At 41.4% G+C, this 22,023-nt stretch overlaps 1 protein-coding gene across 4 annotated transcripts in view; it reads right to left on the bottom strand.

Annotated features, from left to right (window-relative positions):
• The window catches only part of magi3a (membrane associated guanylate kinase, WW and PDZ domain containing 3a), a 121,219-nt gene that overhangs the window by 19,291 nt on the left and 79,905 nt on the right, over positions 1-22,023 (bottom strand). For all 4 annotated transcript variants that reach the window (XM_067593098.1, XM_067593100.1, XM_067593101.1 and 1 more), the window contains exons 3-8: positions 18,159-18,278; positions 6,206-6,412; positions 3,762-3,930; positions 2,811-2,890; positions 2,062-2,119; positions 7-113 (exon numbers count right to left, since the gene is read on the bottom strand). In XM_067593098.1, coding sequence (XP_067449199.1) covers positions 7-113; positions 2,062-2,119; positions 2,811-2,890; positions 3,762-3,930; positions 6,206-6,412; positions 18,159-18,278 — 741 coding nt within the window. The remainder of the gene's footprint in view (positions 1-6; positions 114-2,061; positions 2,120-2,810; positions 2,891-3,761; positions 3,931-6,205; positions 6,413-18,158; positions 18,279-22,023) is intronic.

Consider the following 22,023-nt stretch of genomic DNA (forward strand, 5'->3'; position numbering starts at 1 on the left):
AGTTACCTGCAGGTGTGGCTGCCGGTGGCGATACCGCAGTGGGCAAGTCCACACTCAACTTTCTTTTTGCTTCCAGTACTGGATTCTCAAACTGAGTCTTCTGGTTGATGTGGCTGCACAAGCAAGATAACAGAATTAGGTGAACAATGATTCAAAATAGTAGAACAAGTTGTTACATAAAGCTTGACTCTGCATAGCTAATGTGTTTTCATCCTGTTTTAGCTGGCGTACATCACACATCCTACTATTTTTGTTCATTCAATTACCTATGACAGTTGAGGACACAGTCTGAGCTGCCAGCTAATGTTTCTGCTTTTGTATTTGTCTGTAGTCTTACCTTTTGACCTCACACAACACAGCTTGTCTACGTTGTTGATACTTATCTTTGCCTGTCATGCAAACCTGTGATTTGACTAGGGCGACGTGTGACATGACCTAAGAAGGGGTAGACAGCATGTCATATACGGTAGCGTGCAGGCTGCTCTGATACAGCCTGTAAACCACAAAGCGAAACCGGTCTGTGCCAGAAGTGTAACACATACAGATGGATTGAAAGCATATCTAAACCTCAGAAATAAAAAAAAATGTGCCCAGTGAATTCAAAGAGAATTGGATAGAGAGGATCAGTAGCAATCTTTGCTTTGATAGTCCACATTGTCATGATGGGATCAACATCTGCTCGATGCATTGTAATCCCAAGATCAAAAGATTCACTAACACTGTAGATAGATGTAAAGGACAATGTGTCCTTTTTTTTTTCATTTTACATGCCCAAACATGGCCTTCTTTCTCAGCGTTTCTAAAAATAAACAGCCTTGCTATCCCAGGAGCAGCAGCTACACTTTGGGGAGTTTACACCAAGCTCAATATAAAAACAATTAATGATTTGCAGGCCACACCTGTGTGTTGAAACATTTCCTTCTACCCAGAGAAATGTCTCTCCATGGTTAGATGGTAATGGAGAGAGGTAGCTCATCTGCGTAATGAGCTTTAACAGTTGTAAATCCTGGTCATGACAGCACCTTGGGAAGATAAAATGCATTGATGCTGCACACTGAATCAGCCACATGCTGGGGCACTGATGGTATGTGTGTGTGTGTGTGTGTGCGCGTGTGTGAATGCGCATTTAACAAAAAGTACTCTGCGCTCTTGCTGTGTATGACTCATGCGCAGAGATACCCTCCCCATTATGTCTGTAGAGATAAACATTCCTCTCTCTGCCATTTGCACTCTTTCATTTCCTCTGCTGCTCTCTGTTCTCACTTTCTCACTCCTTGATTGCCACACCTCATGTTTTTGTGCAGCGGTTGAAGAAATAATGAGACTTTGTGTCACGTTGTCGCATTCGGACGTTCATTCACAACAAAATTTTTGCTAGACAAAAAAAAAAAAAGAGATACAGAGACAGAGAAGAGGCAGCCTCTCAGTGACCCTCTTGCATAAACAGGCACAGTGATCCCCCCCCCCCCCCCCCCCCCCCCCACTCGCCTGCAGGTCTCTCCCTCTTTGTCCACAGTAATGGGACTAAAATGAAACATTGTGCTCTTGTTTACACTCTTGATCAGAATGGAATCTTGCCCTTGTTCCCCTCTTAGGGACCAAAACCCCTTCATTGTCTGTTGTCTTCACTGTCTATTCTCTCTCACATACACATACGCAAAGCTGTAACCCACCAAAATTTTCTGTACTGACATAATTGCTTTCTGCATGAGTGTGGGAAAATAATGTAAGGACAATGCCATATCACAGCTCCCCTAAGATTCAACAGCAACACATTTCATACATCTTAACCTTTCAAATTCAGCTATTTGGCTTTAAGGTGCAGAAGATGTGAATACAATAACACAGAGCTCATTCAATCTTTGAGAAATAAAACATGCATAAAAACAGCTCCGCACAGGTGTTGATTGAAGCCCTGAGTTTTTGGCTTTTGACTGACACTTCAGCAAAGATACAAAGGGACTAAATATAAGCAAGCAGCAAGTAATTTCCTCTACATCCACCACAGTTCACAGCTGTAGCCCTCTGGGTCCCCCTAGGCACAGAGAGAAGTTTACTTACTCTACGTAGTAGGTGCCATACTGGGGGTCCTCAATCTTCTCCCAGCCGTAGGGCAGCTCTGGGGGGAGAACAGATAGGGAGAAGGCAAACACAAATCACTTCAAATACTGCTGAGGCACTATAGGACAATTGGACACACGCTGTGCGGCGTGGTGCTTTGACTGGCAACTTCACAGCATGCATACCTACATCTAGAGAACAGGAGGCCTGCTTTTATTTGTCACTATGTGTTTAGGGCTTAATACACACTGTGGACGAGGCAGGGAGAGGAGGAGGGAAATGCTGAGTTGTTGCACAGCCTCCCTGGAAAATAATAGCCTTTCTATCCAGCAGTGTGTATGTGTGCAACATCTTGAGTTTCTGCTGCTGTGTGACAAACACATGCAGCGCAGAGGAGATCTTTACGCAAGAGGGGCTATAGAAAATTGTCTTTTGAGAGATGCTGCACTGATGAGCTCTCTGCATGTGTCCCAGAAGCTATTAGGAGGAGAGGGGCAGGCTGGAGACTGGAGGTTTCTGCTGTGTCACCGGCACGACTGTGACCAGGCCCGCTCAGCTGTTCAGTCTCCGTCTGTTAGCCAGTGCCCCCTTCAGAGAGGCAAGCATGCGGCTCATGCACACACTGCTCTATGCAGCAGGGAGTTGGGATGAAGTGGAAGTGTATGTGGCTAGGGGAGGGGAATACATGAGTGGGACTAGGAGGTATTAATGCATGCAAGCACATCAACTACCTGCAGATATTGTCTCACCTCCTTCATCACATTTCTCAGGAGGCTTGGCCTTCTTGGCAAGGCGGGGGTCCAGCCAGGTAGTGGTCTTGCTGTTGTGACTGAAGTACAAAGAGGGGACAGGGTTTTAGGCACAGGAAAATCATTATAAAAACATTTAAGACACCGTGACAATTAAGCAATTAGCACTGAGAACTCTCAGGAGCCACTTTACCCAGGAGCTATTCCACCAGCTCTGACAAACAAATAGAACTGAAAGTTCCCTGAAAACACAAAGTGTGGCAAACTTCTAATCTTTTGGGATCAAATGGCCTATTAAAAAAAGCCTTTAAAATAAATCTTAAGCTCATGGGGCCCTTTGAGGAACAAGGAGAGAAAGAAAGAAAGAGAGAGAATGAGACATAGTGAAGAAGGGGGGTGACAGAGGAATACATCGACCACAGAGGGAAAGAATGAGCAGTTTCAGAGATCATAAAGAGCAGAACTGAGGGAGCAGGTCAGGGGTGGTGAGCTCCATTTAGCCTGTTGTTTCTCTCGCTGGCAGAATGAGGTATTGATTTAGCAGCGAGCAGCAGCACCGGGCTCTGTCAGCGGCTCAGCATTGACTGCTTGCCACACTAACAGGCCAGGTAAACAATGCGGGCCTACTGCTTTTAGCACCAGCCAACAAACCTGACATCAAACACAGGAGAAATGAAAGAAAAACTTAATTGAGAACAACACAACTGCAACTGGTGAGCCCACAGATAGCTTCCATGCCCAACACCTGTCTTGATACAGCACAGATGAATGCACTGGATGGAGAGCAGAGAGAGACTTGCTGCCAGATCTCTCAACACATTTGACTTACCGTGGCAGAAAAAGAGATGAACTGGGAGAGTACTGGGAGTGGGATTAGCACAATGCTGATGTAATGGGAGAGTAAGAGGACCAAAACAAGGCAAGGCAAGTAGCAGTAGAAAGGCTACTTACTCTATAAAATAGACCATGCCGGTCTCTGTGTAGGCCATCTCCCAGTTTTTAGGCAAGGGTTCCTGACTTTCATCCTGTGTCAACGTGTTCCATGCACGCAAGTCCATGGCCCCGGCTGACTGGTTGTAGCTGGGCACCGTCTTCCTCCACTCCGCCTTGTCCTTGTGCTCTGTGGCCCGGCATGGAGAGAAGGACACGGGCATGGAGACAGAAAAAGGAATGGGTTGGGAGTAAGGGTACGGGAGATGGTAGAAGGAGAAGGAGACAGGAGGTGAGAGTGTGGCGCCATTGGAGCTCCTCTGGGCTCCTTGCATCTCTCCCTGCTGTTGCTGCCGCTCGAGCTGCTCTTTCTCTGCACACTGGGTGGACGGTTACATCCACGGGAGAGGAAGGGGTAGTGAGAGAGCGAGAGAGACAGAGAGAGTACACAGAGAGAGGACGGAAGCACAGCAATTGCCATAGGATTTGCATGTCAGCAGCGATGTACTGGGAACTGCCTCCCAGGCAAGGGCAGAGCTGACCAATGCTTCAGCCCAGCCGCGAGCGCCACATCGCAACTCTATTAGTATCACACAGGCTGCTGCATGTGTGTGTGTAGTTGTGTATTTGCATAATCTTGATGTGTGTGTGTGTGTGTGTGTGTGCCTGTGAGTGTGAGGTTCTTATCTGCAGGTTTTCATCTGGCTGTGTACGACCTAGCTTCATCATGGCATTGAACGCTCGGTTTGTTTGGCCGGGGTAATTGAATGGCAGAGATGAAAAGTGACAGCCATTGACTGGAAGAAGTCAGGAGCTTTTTGTCCTGAAATTGGGGCCTCTTTTTCATGGTGGAACAGTGGAGGGGTTTCTGCACTCATAAAGTCAGAATAAATGACTACATACAAAAACTTGCTCAAGGCTATTGCAGCTCTCAGCCCTCGCAGAGAAATATAAACTGGGATGTTGCAAATGTGGCCTTGTATGCTTCATAAACTGATGAGAATGCTAAAAGGACACAAAAGAATCTGTCTGTTCGTGGTAATGCATGACCATTGTTAAACTCCCTTTGAGGCATGGCACTATGTCTTCTGCTACCCTTTTTTGTTGAGCATCCTCACTACTTAAACAGTCCAATCCATCCACATGCTGACAAAAGGTATAAAATAAACTGCATTTGCAACCAGGCAACTCATGAACTCAAGGATTAAGAGTGACATCCTTCTGCGATGGGTGGTTTTTCTTGGCAGGGCTCCACATTGCCATCGTTATTGCCCAAGGCCATAGAGATGACGTGTCTCTGAAAATGTTTCCCTCTTGGATGTGAGATGAGCAGCTCATTTTACATGCACATTTATCTTTTTACACATTTCTTCACTGTCCCCTTGGCATGATATCGAGTCTCATAGTGTAAAGACGCTTTCCCCTTCCTCCTGTGGATACTAGATCTGGATAAAAGAGTATATACAAATGTTTTTTTATTATTTGAATTAGCCTATTGACATTTCATATCTGAACTTGGAGCATGCAGTGCATACACTGTATGTGATAGTAATAGCCATAACATGATAATGGAAATAATCTTATTTTCCTCATATTTAGAAAAAAACAGAGGAAAAAAATAGTCAAAATTCAAATGTCTTGTGGCTGCATTGCTCTGTAGTCTATTCAGGCGAGTGTCAGTTAAGACATTTTCTTATTTCATCATCTTTTTATGCAGAGCGGCTCATTTTGCCATCAATGTAGATTAGCAGCGCCATACAGCACTAAACCAGGGTGTGATGGGGCCGGTCAGAGTCCTGTTACTGAAGCCAAAACAGAGGACAGGACAGCTGAATCCTGCATGCTCCAGCTGGAGCAGCAAATAGCCAGAAGCTGCTACTTTGTTCAGTTGGCTGGTTTAAGATGGGTGAATGGTAGTAAAAATTATTTCATATGGACAGTTATTATGTAACATGTTGGAACATAATGTTGACTTACCATTACTGTTTTATAATGACACAGCAGTTAGAGGGTTTTTTTTTAACTTCTTTCCATCTACCATTAGCTGAAACACGTTCTGATTTTGTTTGTGCCATGAGCAATGTGAGAACATCCTTGTGAAAGAATGAAACAAGGACAAAGTCTATCCCTCTAACCGAGGGATTGCTCCTATTGATCTCAGACATTACTTTGGCTACCTCTTGACTTTGCGGGGCTGTGATTTAGTGCTGACCTTGCATGCAGAACAGCTAATCCTGAGAAAGTTTGTTTGGCGAAAAGAATGATAAGGAGGAAATAAAACAAGGTCCTGCTGTTTTGTATTATAATATATAATGAACTGCTGGACAAAAAAATAAATAAATCGAGAAAACAAAAACTCCTGGGGTTTAAATTTGAAGGAAAGCAGTATGGAGCACAGACGCATTACAACTAGCTGGAAGAATTGTAGACGCATTGAAAAATAAAAAGTCAGTGGCGTGTCTCACCGGCGAGGCCGTTGACCATAGGAGGCCTCTCTTCTTCCTCTTCTTCCTCTGGGGCGGCACTGTCCTTTCTGTCCATCTTACTGACTGAAGTTGTGCGTTTTCGTTGGACTTCGCTGTCATATTCCTCATCAAACAGAACCTGGTCCACCAAATCTGGCTGCACAGGGCTGGGCTCGGCAGGGGGTTTAGGAGTGCCATAGTAATTGCCTGGTAAGAATAGAAAAAGACAGAATGGGCAAAAAAGAGGGAGAGAGAGAGAGAGAGACTTACCATTAGCTAACCCAAATCCACTTCTAACCTTAATCCTAAACCCAAGTTCAAACCCTACAGCTACCCCCTGGATTGGGAAAAAAAATGCTGGACAACCTTGCGTTGACCTTGCTTTGAGGATTTTCTATCCTTGTATGTGGTCCACATGACTAGGAACCAGAGAGAACACACACAAAGTCACAAGTGTTCAATATGAAAGAAATAATTAAAGGTCTCTTTTCGGCTTTGCAGTCCAACACAGGAGGGAAAGAGACAACTAAACAACAATGCAGCAGCAAAAACACATCGTTGATACAAGATCAAGAAAAAAAACATATCACCTCAAATGTAGTGCTGTAGCGGTTTAAATTTCTTTTAACGCACAGGGGAGTCTGGTTGTTAGCTACAAATCATATCTGGCGGAGCCGTACTGGTTGGAACAAAATGAGGCCAAGCTTTTGCTGTCATAACTCTTAGGTTTTGGAACAGACTCCTGGATAAGGAGAACTGTTTTTTCCCCCTCAGTTTCTGAAGCAAATTAGTCTTTTGCTAATTCCCATTGTGTATCACTGTCTCTATTGAGCAACACGGTAGGAAAAGTTAACCCACTTAACCGTATGTCTACTCAAATACACATAGAGCCATTAGAGTACAAAGTATGAGGAAGGTCATGTTGTCTCCCACAGACCCCAAAACCTGCTGATCAGGTGCATTAACCATCCAGCAGGAGCCTGTAATGTAGCAGCAGAGACATGATCCCTAGCTGGCTTCCCATTCACAAAAAGGCTGTCTATGTTCAATGCCTAGCCATAGGATGTTTTTCAAATTTAATGTTATTTTATCATATTTTTAGCTATGATAGGGACGTGGGTCTAGGGATGGCAATGTTGGTGTGGTGACTGTCCACCACTTTGGTCCAGACTGAAATATCTCAAGTTTTGCACAGATGTTCATGGCCCCCAGAGGTTGAAGCATGGTTTTTACTCTAGCTACACTATGAGTTTGATATTTTTTGTTTTTTAGTTAAATGTCTCAACAACTATTTGGTCGATTGCCATGAAATTTCATACAGACATTCATGTGGCCCTCGGTATGTAATAATGTCCTTTGAGGTCCCTGATTTTTCATCTAGCGCCCTCATCAGGTCAATATCTTATTGACCAATAAGGTTAAGGTTTTCTTAATCTTATACTTTGTTTTTATCCGTTTCAAAAGTATGTTTTTGTGTATGTTATTATTATCATCAGATCCTACTATTATTCACTACTGCAGTAGTCCCAGCCTTCAGAACAAAGTCAAAAAAACTGTTTTGTTGTTATATTTACAGCTTCTCTCCCTGGGGAACTGTGACTACTGCAAGCCAAGGTAGGTTCTCAAGCACTTGATTGCCCATTTAAGTCCATCAGCTTGCCTTTGCTGTCATGTTGGTGCCTAAGGGGGCAAACAGCCTGACTCCACAGAGCAAGGGGAAGGTGGGGGGCGGGAGGGGTGGGTGGGGGGGGACAAGAATGCCACTAGTCTTCATCTTTCCTCAACCATAGGAGAGGGGTGACCCACTTTACCACTCACTACCTTCTCTCTCTGTGCAGCAGGAATAATAGAAAAGATGAAAACTTCGAAGGACAGGAGCTGAAAAAATAGTCTGTAAGGCAAGGTACAAATATTGATTCACTGGTTGTTATCTGTCTCTGGGAAAGCACAGTCTTCCAGTGTTTGCAGTGTGGGTAAAGACTGTGTCTGTGACTGTGTCTGAGTGGCTGAATGCTGTATTGTAACAGTTAAACAGCACACCAAGGAGTGGACAGACACTGTGATGAAGGAGTATACTGGCAATAAGAGAATGGGAATAAAGGAGGAAGGATGGGAGGCAGCAGAGAATGAGAAAGGAGAACACTCTCTTACTGACAGATATAATGTGAATTAATGCTCCTTACCGTGTGTTAATGTCACGCAGAGCAAAATGAAGAACAATCTTGCCCTCTCAGATTTTAAATTCCCCAATTAAATAAATATTTTCAAATCATCAATGGAGCCCACCCTATAAATAGGCCAGACCGATATATCAGCCGATATCATTGCAGATATCCATATTCATATCTCACTGCAGATATTCCATATCAACGTAGTTTATGTCAGGTGCTGGACAAACAAATTGAAGGTGACCTCATCAAAAATTTTCACAAGACAAACAAGATACTGGCTGGTTTGCCTCACATGTAAAAACAACGACGACAAAACAGAAATAACCATCAAACCTTCTTAGGATTCTGCAGCTGAAGCCTTTTTAACAGCTATGATTATGATATTCTAAATAAACAATCAACACACAACTAAAAAGCACACTGCGAGTGTGATGTTAAACAATAAATTATAATTGATCAAGGTAATTACACGGAATCATGTTTTAATTTACGAAGTATTAGCATCAGGATCTTATTGAAAACCATTAAATCGGTTTGTAATTAATGGGGAGTTTAATGACAGAATGAAAATTTGGGAACTTAAATTGGAAGTGGTAATTTGTTCAGTGCACTCCACAGTTTCTGAGGCTCACACAAAAAAGGTACATATCACCTCTGTAAGTACCCATTAGCAAGAGCTGGGAGAAAGTGGCCACAATAAGGAAGAGCATTGAGATGGATTGTGTTCGTGTAATTATACTGTACAAATGAGCCACAATATGAAAAGCAGTAATTGATGAGAATTTAGAACTTCAACTAGAATAAAACCATACAATCTGAAAAAAAACCGAGAACACGAAGAACTGGAGGCTGAGTGTTTTTAACTTCACATACAGAATGAGTGCAATGTCTCTTTGAGCAGTCGGGTCTTTTCACAAAGTTCATTAAATGGGCTGTTTGTTTGAATCTCAAGTGGCCCCTCATTTAGTTTTGCTTCAAGTTATTTTAAATAAATACAGTTTAATTCAGCATTCATATTCTGCGACTGCTCCAGGGGCGTCTACTGACAGCTCTATTATTTTATTTAGCACAATGTATAATCATTTTAATATACACAGCAGTCACTGATTATTCACAGCTTCATTTAATAGAATTAAATGGTTAATACTATTAATATTCTATCACGACAAAAAAAAAAAGCCCACTGTCTTTCTTTTGATGTGACACCAGTATGTATTATGCTTTATCATATCAAAGATTTCAACCAGCTGTAGCAGTAACAATTAGATTTAATTATTAAAAACAGCCAGAACATTGGCAACAACAGTGAGCTAGATCAAACAGGTGAACATTTGTAATTCTAATAGATAAATAATAAATAAATGAGTGAATAACCAAAGAAAGAATATCAGATTAAATAACACAGGCACAACAACAAAATCAAAACAGTGACATAATAAACACTAACACAGATGCTGTATATCTTCTTGCAGAAAATGTGGTAATGAATAAGGCCACATGAGTGACAAAGAAACGCCTTGTTTAATAAAATGTTGAATAAGTCATTGTCGAGACTGAACGAAGCATCATGTGTCACTAAGTTTTCATATGATGAAATTCACCGAGTTAACATGCATTGTATTACGGGCTCTTACTTGAGTCTAAAACCTGCTTTTTAAATTATTTTTGGGTCATTTTATGCCTTTTTTATTAGATAGCCGACAGTAGAAAGATGACAGAAGATGAGGGAAAAGAGAGGTGGGAAATTATACATCAAAAGTCTTCAGCAGGAAGGGAATTGGGAACATTGCTATTCATGGCTAGCACCTTACAGGATATGACAATTTTCTATATTTTTCTTACTGTTAGCAAATCTCGTGCAGAATCAAGCCACCAATAAATCGTTACTACTAATAAGTATTGTGTGTATACATGTTATTCTTCTGTGCCGTAGACCTCCTTTGCTGTCCAAAAATGATTAAAAAAAAAAACACAACAGTGAGCCACACTGTTGCACTGGGTGACATGTTCTTTCACCCTCCTTCACTATGTTGAACTTATTTACAAAGTCAAGAGGTTGTGGTATGTAGCACAAGCTAGAATAATGAATTACACAGAACTACTCCCTGGAGACTGAAAACGTGATCGCTGTTATTCTTTGGGTTATTCTACTGTTACCATACTCTTCAGGCCAAAGGAACATGTCACCCAGTGCAAAGGTTTGTCTCATTGATGTGTTTTTATAGGTTTTTGGACAACAACAGAGGTAGATATATCAAAATATATCAAGTGTTTGATACACACTGGAGGTCCAAAATATGGCCCAAAATGGAAAGAAAAAGCTGAACTTTACAGACTGCTGATCCAAAAGAGGTGGTCCAAGAAGAGCCATTTCTTTGCCAGTGACCTACCTAAACGCCCAGTCTAGACATAGTATGCATTATTAACAAGTTTTCACAGCTGACAGTCCAAATTCACTATTGCTATAGCTGCCTAATAGCCATCATAATTACTCATCTAGTAATATGGATGCTGCTGCTTCACTTTCCCTCACAATTGATGCAATCGTCTCTTCATGAGAGCACCAGAGAGAGGGGAAAACACTGATCTAACCTGTCCATGGTTCTGATATATATCTCTGCCTCATTAAATTTCCAATATCTCATTATCAGGACAAAGACCTTCCCTATTGGGATGCCAGGACAAATAGTGGAAAATCAGTCCTGATTTGAATAGGATGTCTGGTCACCCTTTGGCAACCCTGATGATGTCAGAGGGACCACTTCAAATCATTCACCTTAATTACAGTCTAAGATTAATGAGCTGTTCACTCTTGGGAAAAATGGGGGGGAAAACGCTTGAGAGACACCACTCTAACAGCTCCCCATGACTGTGTGTGTGACAAAAATAGACACCTGCTGAAACAGGCACTGAATTGACAAATCAACATGCTGTGCTGTTCTATTTTACATGTAACAATGTGCAGGAAATAGAGAAATAAAAGGAATAATTCATCCCACAAACTGTTCCCTAATGATGGATCAAATTTCTGATCCTTACTGTAGTTTGCTTACTAACGAATATTTCAGCTACATGATTATTTTAACCAAGTAGTATACAACAAACAAGTATATAAAGAGGATAAAAACCCTTGATTAGGTTTATCAACAGTACATCTCCATTTGGTTGCTATGTTTAACCTATTAGAGGCAAAGTTTGTCTTTAATACAGAAAGGGACAGTGGATACAATATCACAACCCATCACACTATAAAATTCAACATCTTTGGTCATCAATAGCTTATATAATTTCAATCTTACTTCCCCTTTGTCACTCCATGGCAAAGTGACAAGTATCCATTATATTATAGGTGAAAGCAGCAGAAAAGATTTGCACCAAGGGCTGGTGATTCAAACAATTTCAACATAGTGTTATTACATTAAAGCTCTTTTTGCAGCTCTTTGAGAGTGGTGGGTGGACAGTATAAAGCAAAGCCATTTTCATTTTAACAGCCTGGGCCAACACTTGCTTGGCACAGTCAGTGAATTACACAGTCATTCACTCATGTTACACATACACTGTTGTGTTTGCTGCCAGTAAGAAGCAGTTTTGTGTCAGAGGGAACCTTTTTTTAAAAAACTTGCTTACCGTTAGAAGGAGCTGAAATATGCACTACTAAGGCCATGTGTGTTTATGGGTGAGAAAGAATGCGTATATACACTCTGTGTGTGTGTGTGTGTGTGTGTGTATAGATGTTACGCCATCTGTTTTAGTCAGCAGCTGCCAGCATATCTCATCTCCAACTCGTGAGAATCGAAATAAAATGTGAGTGCAACTGTGACCAGTGTTATATCTACTGTTAGACATAACTTCTTTATATCTCACTATATCTTCCAGAGAAGCTTTCAAGAGAGCAAAGATGTATGCAGTCAGTCATGGTCATTTAGCAACATGAAATGCTAGCAAATGGTTTTGTGGCGATGTTTTCAAACACAAATGGAAATTAGAGACATCCCTTATGTTGTGGAAGTTTGGGAAAACCTCTCAAGGGTTTTTACTCCGGCTCAGCCTTCACCATGTCCCTCCCAGAAGCTCTCCCAATCCCTACCTCACTCTGCGTTTATCCCCCTGCTTCTTTGAACCTGCCAGCCACAGTCACAGACCCTCATTAATCATTGAGGATGGGCTTCCACTCTCTTGGGCAGTGCCAAGTCTACCCAGGCCTCATCAGCGACTGCCAGTGCCCTGGGCGGGTGAAGCCCATCTTGTGCTTCGGCCTTGGCACAGAGCTCGGGTGCTGCTTGGCATGGATGCCCACACTTCACAAGCCAACCTTGTCAACCTTGCATTCCTCTGCTCCCAGTGCCTCTGTGTGTGGACAGCTTCACAATCCACTGTTAGATGACCTGCCCCTCATAAATAAACTTCCCCTCTAGTTTATGTTCACCTCCTCAGTCTGTGTAGTGACACCCAATATGAATTACAAACCCTTCCTATCTTTACTTCCATCATCGTTTTCCTTATAGAGCTGCTCCTGATCCCTCCCTGTTTATCTTATGTTCTTCCACTTTCTGTTTCAGCTTTTTTTCTCTTAGTTTTTCGTGCTCTTATGTGCAATAACAACACTAATCCAACAACTGTTATCAGCAGTCCTTAGAGCTGAGGTACTTCTTAATCTTCCAGGCTCTGTTTTGTCAGCTCCTAGGAGTGGGCAACTGTTGCTAGTGCAGCACCTTTGCACCCTCCCTCCTCTGTGACTTCTGGCCCGCTGCCCTGTTTCTATCTAATCCACAGCTATGCAGCTTTGCCTCAGAACTTCACAAAGCCTATAATACCAAAAAGACCCTATTATAAAATGGTTGTAGGCAACGCAGTCCAGCAAAACAAGGGGTTAGTAAATGGTCATTTCTTTTCCAGTGAAGTCCATGATTGTCAGGGGGAATGAATTTTTTATTTTTTACAAACAAAGGGGATTTCATCATCTTCTTACCCTGTCAAACTGTCCCCTGGCAGTACTGCAATGAAAGTATCACATCTCTTTCTTGTCTATAAATCATGTCCTTTACTTCTCCTTTCCTTGTCTCTTCTGCTTTCTTCCCATCATGTCCCATGCTATACTTTATATTTACACTGCATCCTTTTGCACTGACCACCTTAAACCTGACCTGGGCGTGCTGATCCCAGGCATCGTAAACTGATCTATGGACGTGGAACGTTACTCCCTGGTGGGGAAGTTGTATGTGCATATGCACTAAATAGAAGTATCTGGCCTCCTTGGAGTCTCTGGGAGGGCCCTGGAGGAGGCAAGGCCCAGCAAGTCCATAGTTCTGCTGGGGGACTTCAATGCTCATGTGGGCAATGATGGAGAAAACTGGAGCGGTTGATTGGGAGGAACGGCCTATGTGATTTGAACCCAAGTGGTACATTGTTATTGGACTTCTGTGCTAGCCATGGATTGGTCATAACTAACACCGTGTTTGGGCATAAGGGTATTCATAAGCTTACCTGGTACCAGAACACCTAAGGTCAAAGACTGCTGATCAACTTTGTACTTGTAAAGAGAGGAGCAGAGCTGTCAAATGATCACCACCTGGTGTTGAGTTGGATCAGGTGGCAGGGGAGGCTGCTGGACAGACCTAGGAGACCCAAACGAGTAGCAAAAGCCCCTGTCCGTGAGGTCTTCAACTCCCGCCTTCGGAGGAATTTCTCCTGCATCCCGGGGGATGTGCACTGCCGGAGAAAAGTGGACTACTCCCTCTGGGTTGGGAGTGAGTTGCTGCCACAGGCGAAGGAGTTCAAGTATCTCAGGGTCTTGTTCACAAGTGAGGGTGAGATGGAGTGTGAGGTTGACAGGCGGATCGGTGCAGCATCAGCAGTAATGCGAGTGTTGTACTGGACTATTGTGGTGAAGAAAGAGCTAAAGAGCTTAAACCTCCGACTTGCAATCAAGGTAATGTGTCCCATGCCAGTTTTGTCATATACAAACATCAATGAGGCAGTACAGGTATGCAGTCTAATGGGGCTTGACTAATACAACCATCACAGTAAAAAGTCTGCTGAATCTGATCCATACCCACATTGCATCAGACAAAAAGAAAAAGCAAGGTGTGTGATATAATGAGATTCAAATGGATATGGAAGTTAACACAATGCTGCATTTTCAGCTGAAATCTTTTCTCAATATTGTGCTAGTCCTACTGTTACTGACTTCGACTTTCAGCAGAGTCACCTGTTTTCCTTGAATATTGCTTGTCCATTTGAGCTACTTGTCTCCATCATGAATGATTCATACTACTGGCTTTTCTGTCATGGTAGAAAATTGGATAAGCTCTGATTCACATACACACAAATCTAATCCAGCACAGCCAAGGTAACAAGTATTACTCATATCCTGACACTTTCATCATTTTGTAAAACAAAAATTGGTATTTGTTTTTGTGCAGTTTAAACTTCCCCATCTATAGTTGAGACAACTTTGCTGCTAAGACCTGCTTTGAATGCAGAGAGCAAGACTGCTGGAATTTGAAAATGGAAATGGATTAATGCTGAGGAGTGATCTCATAAACACACACAATTTTCCTCTTTTATGCTTGGTTAATCATTCTCATAATATCGGTCTTCTGAAATAACTTTCTATTATTGTTGAGCGATATGACAACCAATCTATGAAATGTTCATTGTCTCAGATATTGGCTCTTGCGGAGCTGCCTGTGGGAGTGAGTGTCGTTCTTGGTTACAGATTAACCGTGGCCACATCAAGCCCCTGTTGTTCACAGGTCTGGAGGATTAGTCACAGCGGTGAGACCGGCTGTCCAGGTCGATGTTTCCATTCAATCAGCCACAGATACAGTAAGGCCTCGTTCAGACAGAAACGTTACGTGCACTGAAGAAGCTAAGCATATCACATGAGGGAGAGAGAGAGAGAGAGGGAGAGAGAGGGAGAGAGATATGCTGAAATGGCCCAAATCTAATTCTTTTTCGCCTCCATGTGACTTGGATCTGATTTTGTCACGGAAGTGTGAACAAATAAATTAGATCTGGGCCACTTGCATATGTGGTCCTAGATTTGATTCATTACCGATCGCTGGTTATGCGACCGCTCTCACAACAGTCAGATCGGAATTCATGTTTTTTAAACATCTCACTTCTCTGCGCATGTGCATATTGCCTGTCGTCTTCAGTCAGTGTCGGCACCTCACGGACTGGTAAAAATAAACATGGAGGAGAGCAATAACAGCAACGGAGAACCGAGGAAGTTTCAAATTTGTTGGAAATTTATGGAGAAGCTTCTATTCAAGCCAAACTGGAAGGAACTTATTGTAACCAAATGCTAGCACAGCCATGTCATCCTGGGGCTTGTTTTACAAAGCACTGCTTACACGCCAGTGCCCTCTTTCACTTGCAAACTGCAGATAAATTTGAGTCCTTAAGTCCCCTCGCATGCTCATGCATGGGTCATAAGTATGGTGTTTCTTTTGATTAGTTAAAACATGTCAAAATTAACATGAGAGGAAATTATCTGATGTTGAAAGTCACAGCTTGCATGTTGCAAATTTGGTGAAACGGGCCCCATCTTTATGGTCTGATTGTCGCACAAATTACATTATTGTTGTTATTCTTGTGTGCATGCGGCTCACATTTCAGTTAAATCTGCACATACGTGGCAGTTTAGGTGGTGCTCACACCAGAGCCGGATACGTGTCACTTACAAACATGAATGTGAACCATCAACACAAAAAGATCGGATCTGACTAAAAAATCAGAATTGAGCATTAAGGCCTGTAATGTGAAGCAATGAGTGCAATGAAAGTTCAATTCAAATTTTTTGTCCCACAAGAGGAAAGCAGCAAAGAAACAATAAAACACTATAAAATAGATTTGAGAATCTGATACCCATAATAAAACATAAAATAAAATACTTATAAAAAACCGCAACAACTAAGAATAGGGATAAGAGAAAAGTGCCAGGCTGCTTGGGGCACCAAGAGCCAGTTTATGATATATTTGAATTAAGGTGTGTTTATTGGACATAGATTTCAATCAAAATGTTATTCTGTTGCACCTGAACCTGTATCTCTGACCAGAGGGGATGATGTAAATTCATTTAAAGAGGTGACCCAGGTGGGGTCTCCTTAAAAGTTCAACTATTTTCACATTTTTTGCACCACCAGCCACATCGCGGCGCTCCCTCACCTCACTTGAATGCTACGGTAAGGAGTTGCATCCGTCCATTAAAGTGCATTAGTACAAGTTAATACATGTTTAAAAGTGTTTCTCGTAAGCAAAGTGTTTATGTGAATGGGCCCTTATTTCACAATCTCTAGTATACAAGCTGTTAACGACCAGTAACAGAGCTGTAGTCAATGACTAACTCACCATGGGGAGAAAATTCATGATTGTGATAAATATCTCTTTATCTCTCTTTCCCTGCATTGGAGCGTATCCGCCTGTCTGTCTGTAGAGCTGTGTTTGTTTGTGAGAAGTTTATCTAAAAGTTTATCTGTGGGGACTCAGAGGTCAAAAGTCCAGGCATTAATAATTAACTTTCTGGGGGCTTCTGGATCTGTGCCTTCAATATACCTGCTGTATGGTTGTGTTACATTACTTAGGGATGGGCATAGCAGATTCATTATTCATCCTGTTGACTGGTTCATAGGCTCAGGGTTGAAGGGCCAGTCTCTCAAGGCTGGATCTGGGACAGAGGGACAGAGGGCGGACGAAAGAGCTCTTACATAGCCAGCACATTTCAAACAGGACCAGGATGACAACAAAATCACCTGGGGATATATTAATTCCAGTTCTTCTCATATTTATGGTGACAGGTTGATGACATGGGCAATGTGTTGACTTCACCTGATGACCTTAAGGGTGCACAGCTCTGCACATTTGCAAGAGAACTAATAACCTGAGCATCATGGGGGGGATTCATCCTCAGCTGCAGCTGTGTCCCCAAGGTGGACTGGGACAATGTACTGTAGTGATAATTTACTGTGTTGCTCTGTTCACTCTTTTTTCTGTAGGCAGTAGTTTTCCTCTTATAGTCTTCCTGAGTTGACTTTATTCTAAAGTACTTTATGTCTGAAATGAAGTTAAAAAAACAAGAAAATTACAACAACTGAAACTTGAAAAGTGGTGCAATTAGGACTGGGCATCATTTGAAAATTTCAAAAATGGTGCCAATACTGTACTGTACCTGAGTTTCTGTACCAAAACCAAAACGATTCTTTTTCAAAACCATAGTAGGGATTTGCAAAACATCTCTGCATCCATCATTTCTGAATGTTGTCTTACAGGAATAGTTCATTTTGGGAAACATGCTTATTTGCTTCCTTACCAAAGAGTTGGATGAGAAGTTTCATCCTCATATGTCTTAGTGTTACATGACAGCTATTTCCTGGAGACTGGAACAACAACTAGCAAGGCTCCGTCCAAACATAACAGAATTTGCCAACCAGCACCACTTAAGTTCCCTAATTAACACCATATTATGTTAGTTTAAACCTCACAAAAACTGAAGTTGTGGTTTTTACTAGAGGTTATGTGTATATGACTATTTTTTGCTTGCCAAATACTGTAAAAGATTAAAATTGGGAAAGTTATAATTTGGGTCAGAAAATATTATATTCTTATCAAATCAAAATAAACAAGACTTCTGATTATACTTTATTTTGGTCAAAAAGCAGACGTTCAAAATCCAACCCTAAGTACACACTCCAACTAGTTTTTAAACAAATCATTATTTTTCCTTATATGCCCCTCTATAGTGTTGTAGAGTTGTAGTTTGTGTTGTGTTTGAAACATACCATCGTAGGTGCCACTCTCCAGCAGCAGTCCACTTTCTTCCAGTTCACGGAACTCCCCCACACTGATGAAATTGTAGTCCACTCCAGGAACTTCCCCCTCTCTGGGCTGCCGAGTGGTACCTGCCAAAAAATCACACAGTTAAAGACAAAGGGAACATCCAAACAAGAGGAATGTACTAATTCACTGACAGGGGGGGGGGGAGACAGACAGCTGCAGGTGACACTGTATCCAACATGCCCTCAGGGATATGATTCAAGTCCAAATACAGCGCTCTGGGGGGAGAATCTGTATCTACATCATGAATAGTCAACAGATCCGGGACCACAAAGCTATGAATTCATATTCAATAATGAAACAGGGAAAAAAAAATCCTTCGCACAGCAGCACAACCGTCAGAATACAGAGGAAGTATAACTGACGATAATGATAATGAACAGGATTTTAATTACACACTTTGACTTCTGTGTACAACAGCACTACTTTTATTCCCAAGGATGCAATTAAATACAATATTAATACAATAAATACTGAGAATTGGAGAGGAGAGCTTTGGTTAGGTGTGCACCAAATACAAGAATGGATAAAATCGAACTTCACTGTTGACCTTCTGCATATTAGCTGAATAATTACACTACTTTTATATCAGCTGTGTATTCATTTCTCCCACTCACAGCTTGGTTTCCATGGCAGTATAATGGAATATAGTCCATTAGTCAATCGATAGAAAATGAATCTGACAAAAACAATCAAATTACCGTCATCACTGTGTACTCTAAAAAAAATGGTGAATGGCATTTTTCAAAAGCTTTTTTAACATTTCACAGACCGAAAAACAGTAATAATCGTCAGATTAATTGGTAATGAAAATAAACGTTAGTTGCAGCTCTAAATGCTTCTCAGCTAAAAATGTTGTATACGCCAGACCACTTCTGGGATATCCCTATTTGCCAAAAAAACAAGCATTATCTCATAAACTTTTTGTCCCCACATTACCGTCACAGTGTCCTTACTACAGCTCTCCATAAGTCCAATAAGTCCAATAACATTACAGATTACAGCTTCACCACTTGTTTCCAGCATTCAGCAAGATCTGTTCACATTCATAAACCAAAGCTAAACTCTCCAAGGTCACAGAGTAAAAACTAGTGACATGTTTTACAGTGTCTCCTGCCAGTGGTGATAGTCAAGGCCAGCCACCTTTATTTCTCTTTTGACACCACGGTTGCAACATGAGCTCAAGGGATCCAACTTTGTTTTAAAAATTTCTCTCCTTTCTCCCTTCTTTTTAAAATATTTACTTCTCCTCTTCATCTAAAACTATTCCAAAACTGAACCACTACAATTACTTTCCAGTTTCTGCACACTGGTTAAATAATAATGAGCCATAGCTGCTGTAACTGGTTGAAAAAGTGACATGTTTTGCCTTGATGGTGTCCTCATCTGTGAGACACTGAAAACATATTGTTATGAAAATGATTTTACGCTCCCCAACATGCCGACTCTGCTCACTGTCATCTTAGATATAATCAGGGCTTTTACACTTACGCTAGCTGAACTGCTCTGCTATCTGGCTGCACTGCAAGCACAAGGGATTTTAACTCTGAGTTTAATAGGAACCTATCCCCATTCTTCATTTTCTCTCTGTGTCAACATCCATCCTGACTGCAGTATGAGCCATCACATCTGAAACAGCTTAGTCTATTGCAAAGACAATCTTTTATTCTGTCAGACAGAGCAATCAGAGAGCAGCGAAGCCACAAAAAGGAGGAAATATGAGCTTTCTTTTTGAACGGAGGTATAGAGAAATTAGTTTTTTTTATGTTTATTCAGCCACCTTACCTGAAGATTCAGACACAAGTTCATGGTGTTTAATTAGTTTCAAAACCTGTACACATAAAAACCAGCCGTGCACATGTGATATGAGCACACAGAACAGTATCCACAAGTGGTCCCTCGTCAAATTGACTTTTGACACTTTGGAGGCGGGTATGGAAAAGACAGTCTCCTTGGTAATCTAGCCCAGATTTGACAGGTCTAGGTATAGTGTTTTTTTTATCTGGACCTGGTCTAATGTGGTCTGTATCAGTGAAATTGTCCTTTTTTCATATGCAAAGTAAAGGTTTCACAAATCTGAAAGTGGGTTTAAACAGCGTTAAGGCTTTTGCTACTATGTCTTACACTATTTCATGAGTATAAGTGATAAAAAAAGGGAGAATCAGCTGCTAAATATCATTTTTTATGTTTTCCTTTGTTCTCTCAGTGAACTGCCTGTCTTTGACTTTGTCAGTGATCAAACCAAACCAGTCTATCAAAGGTTATGGTCAGTATGCAAAGTGACCAATCAAAGGAGAGGACTGTCTATTCCATACCCACCTCCAAAGTCTCAAAATACACGCTCATCACAGCCTCGTACTTGCCGGACTGCATTTCTGCACGCATAGCAGAAATTCTCTCTCACGAGGATGCTTTCCCACTCGTGTATTCTGTTCTGTGTGCTCATATCACATGCACGTGCCTGTTTTTTTATGTGCACAGGTTTTGAAACTAATTAAACATCATGCAAGTTGGATCAGTTTTCCCACCGTGGCAATTTTAATTCTCACCACACCATCATGGGTTTTTTTGTAATTGTAATTTTGACCGCAAGAGGTTGTGCAAAAAGTGTACAGCTGTTGTGTTTGACAGTAGATTCACAAAGCAAACCATGTCTTCGGTCTTTACACCTGTCCAGCTGTAAGGGACAGTATGACTACACTCCAGCCATGGACAGAGAGCGGAGAGACTGCTACGAGTGTTGAAACTAGAACTCTAACTGTTATCTGAGCAAAGGCGCTGAGATAAGGATCTTTGAAGAAAAAACAAGAGTAATTTTGCTGCCAAATCTCTCTGGAAAACACTGTTTTAACATCCATCTTGTCTATGGGTTCTCGCAAGCTTCTCTTTGAAGAGATGAAACATCTGCGTGAAAACAATACAGCATGACAGCATTTAACCAAAGCAAATGGAAAAACAGAAAAAGTACAAGTAGTTACCAGGGTTGATGTGGTCTAACAACAAAATCTAACTCAAAAGCTTTAGATGTGAAGTATATTGTGTATGTTTCCCTGCTGGCAGGTTGAACACCCACTCGGTTGGGCACCAGAAACCAAATGACAAGCGTTTAACGACGAGGATCCCAGATGCTAATTACAGCAGAACAGAAATGATGAAAAAAGGAACAAAGACAAAAAAAACAAAAAAACACTTGTAAAATTGAATACTAACAGATACCGGATCAGATATCTCTCTCTAGAACAAGAGGTTTTGTTAATGTTGGCTGTAATGTCTGATGAATACATAATAAATCAGAGCACTAACTTGACGTTGTCCAAATGGAATGGAACAAGAAGGGAAGCAACAATATTGACCTCATGCAGCCTTATGTATCATTTCATTGTTCCATTTTGTCTCTTCACTTCTGCTCGCTGTCACAAAAAGACAAACGTCTCAGTACTGATTGATTCACAGAGTCCACTATAAATTTCACATAAATGGGAATGCACCTCCACATCTATGAGGGGGGGACCTACAGAGTTATCTAGATTCAAACTAGCTCAACTATCTCAATTTGTGAAGTAGCTAATGATGTTTTAATGATCAGGATGATGATAAACGCTTTTAGGTTACAAATATTACTTGCATTTGTCATTTAGCTAATTTTTTGCTTTGTTGGCCTAAAGCTGATTGATAAACATGAAAGAAAAGTTTCACCCAAACTATGTAATTAATTAGATGAATTAGATTTTTTCATTATTGATTAATCTGCAGATTATATTCACAAATAATAGATTAATCATTTTGTCTATAAAATGTCAGAAAACAGTG

This window comes from Thunnus thynnus, chromosome 6 (assembly GCF_963924715.1).
Source record: "Thunnus thynnus chromosome 6, fThuThy2.1, whole genome shotgun sequence".
In the NCBI taxonomy this organism is placed as follows: domain Eukaryota; kingdom Metazoa; phylum Chordata; class Actinopteri; order Scombriformes; family Scombridae; genus Thunnus; species Thunnus thynnus.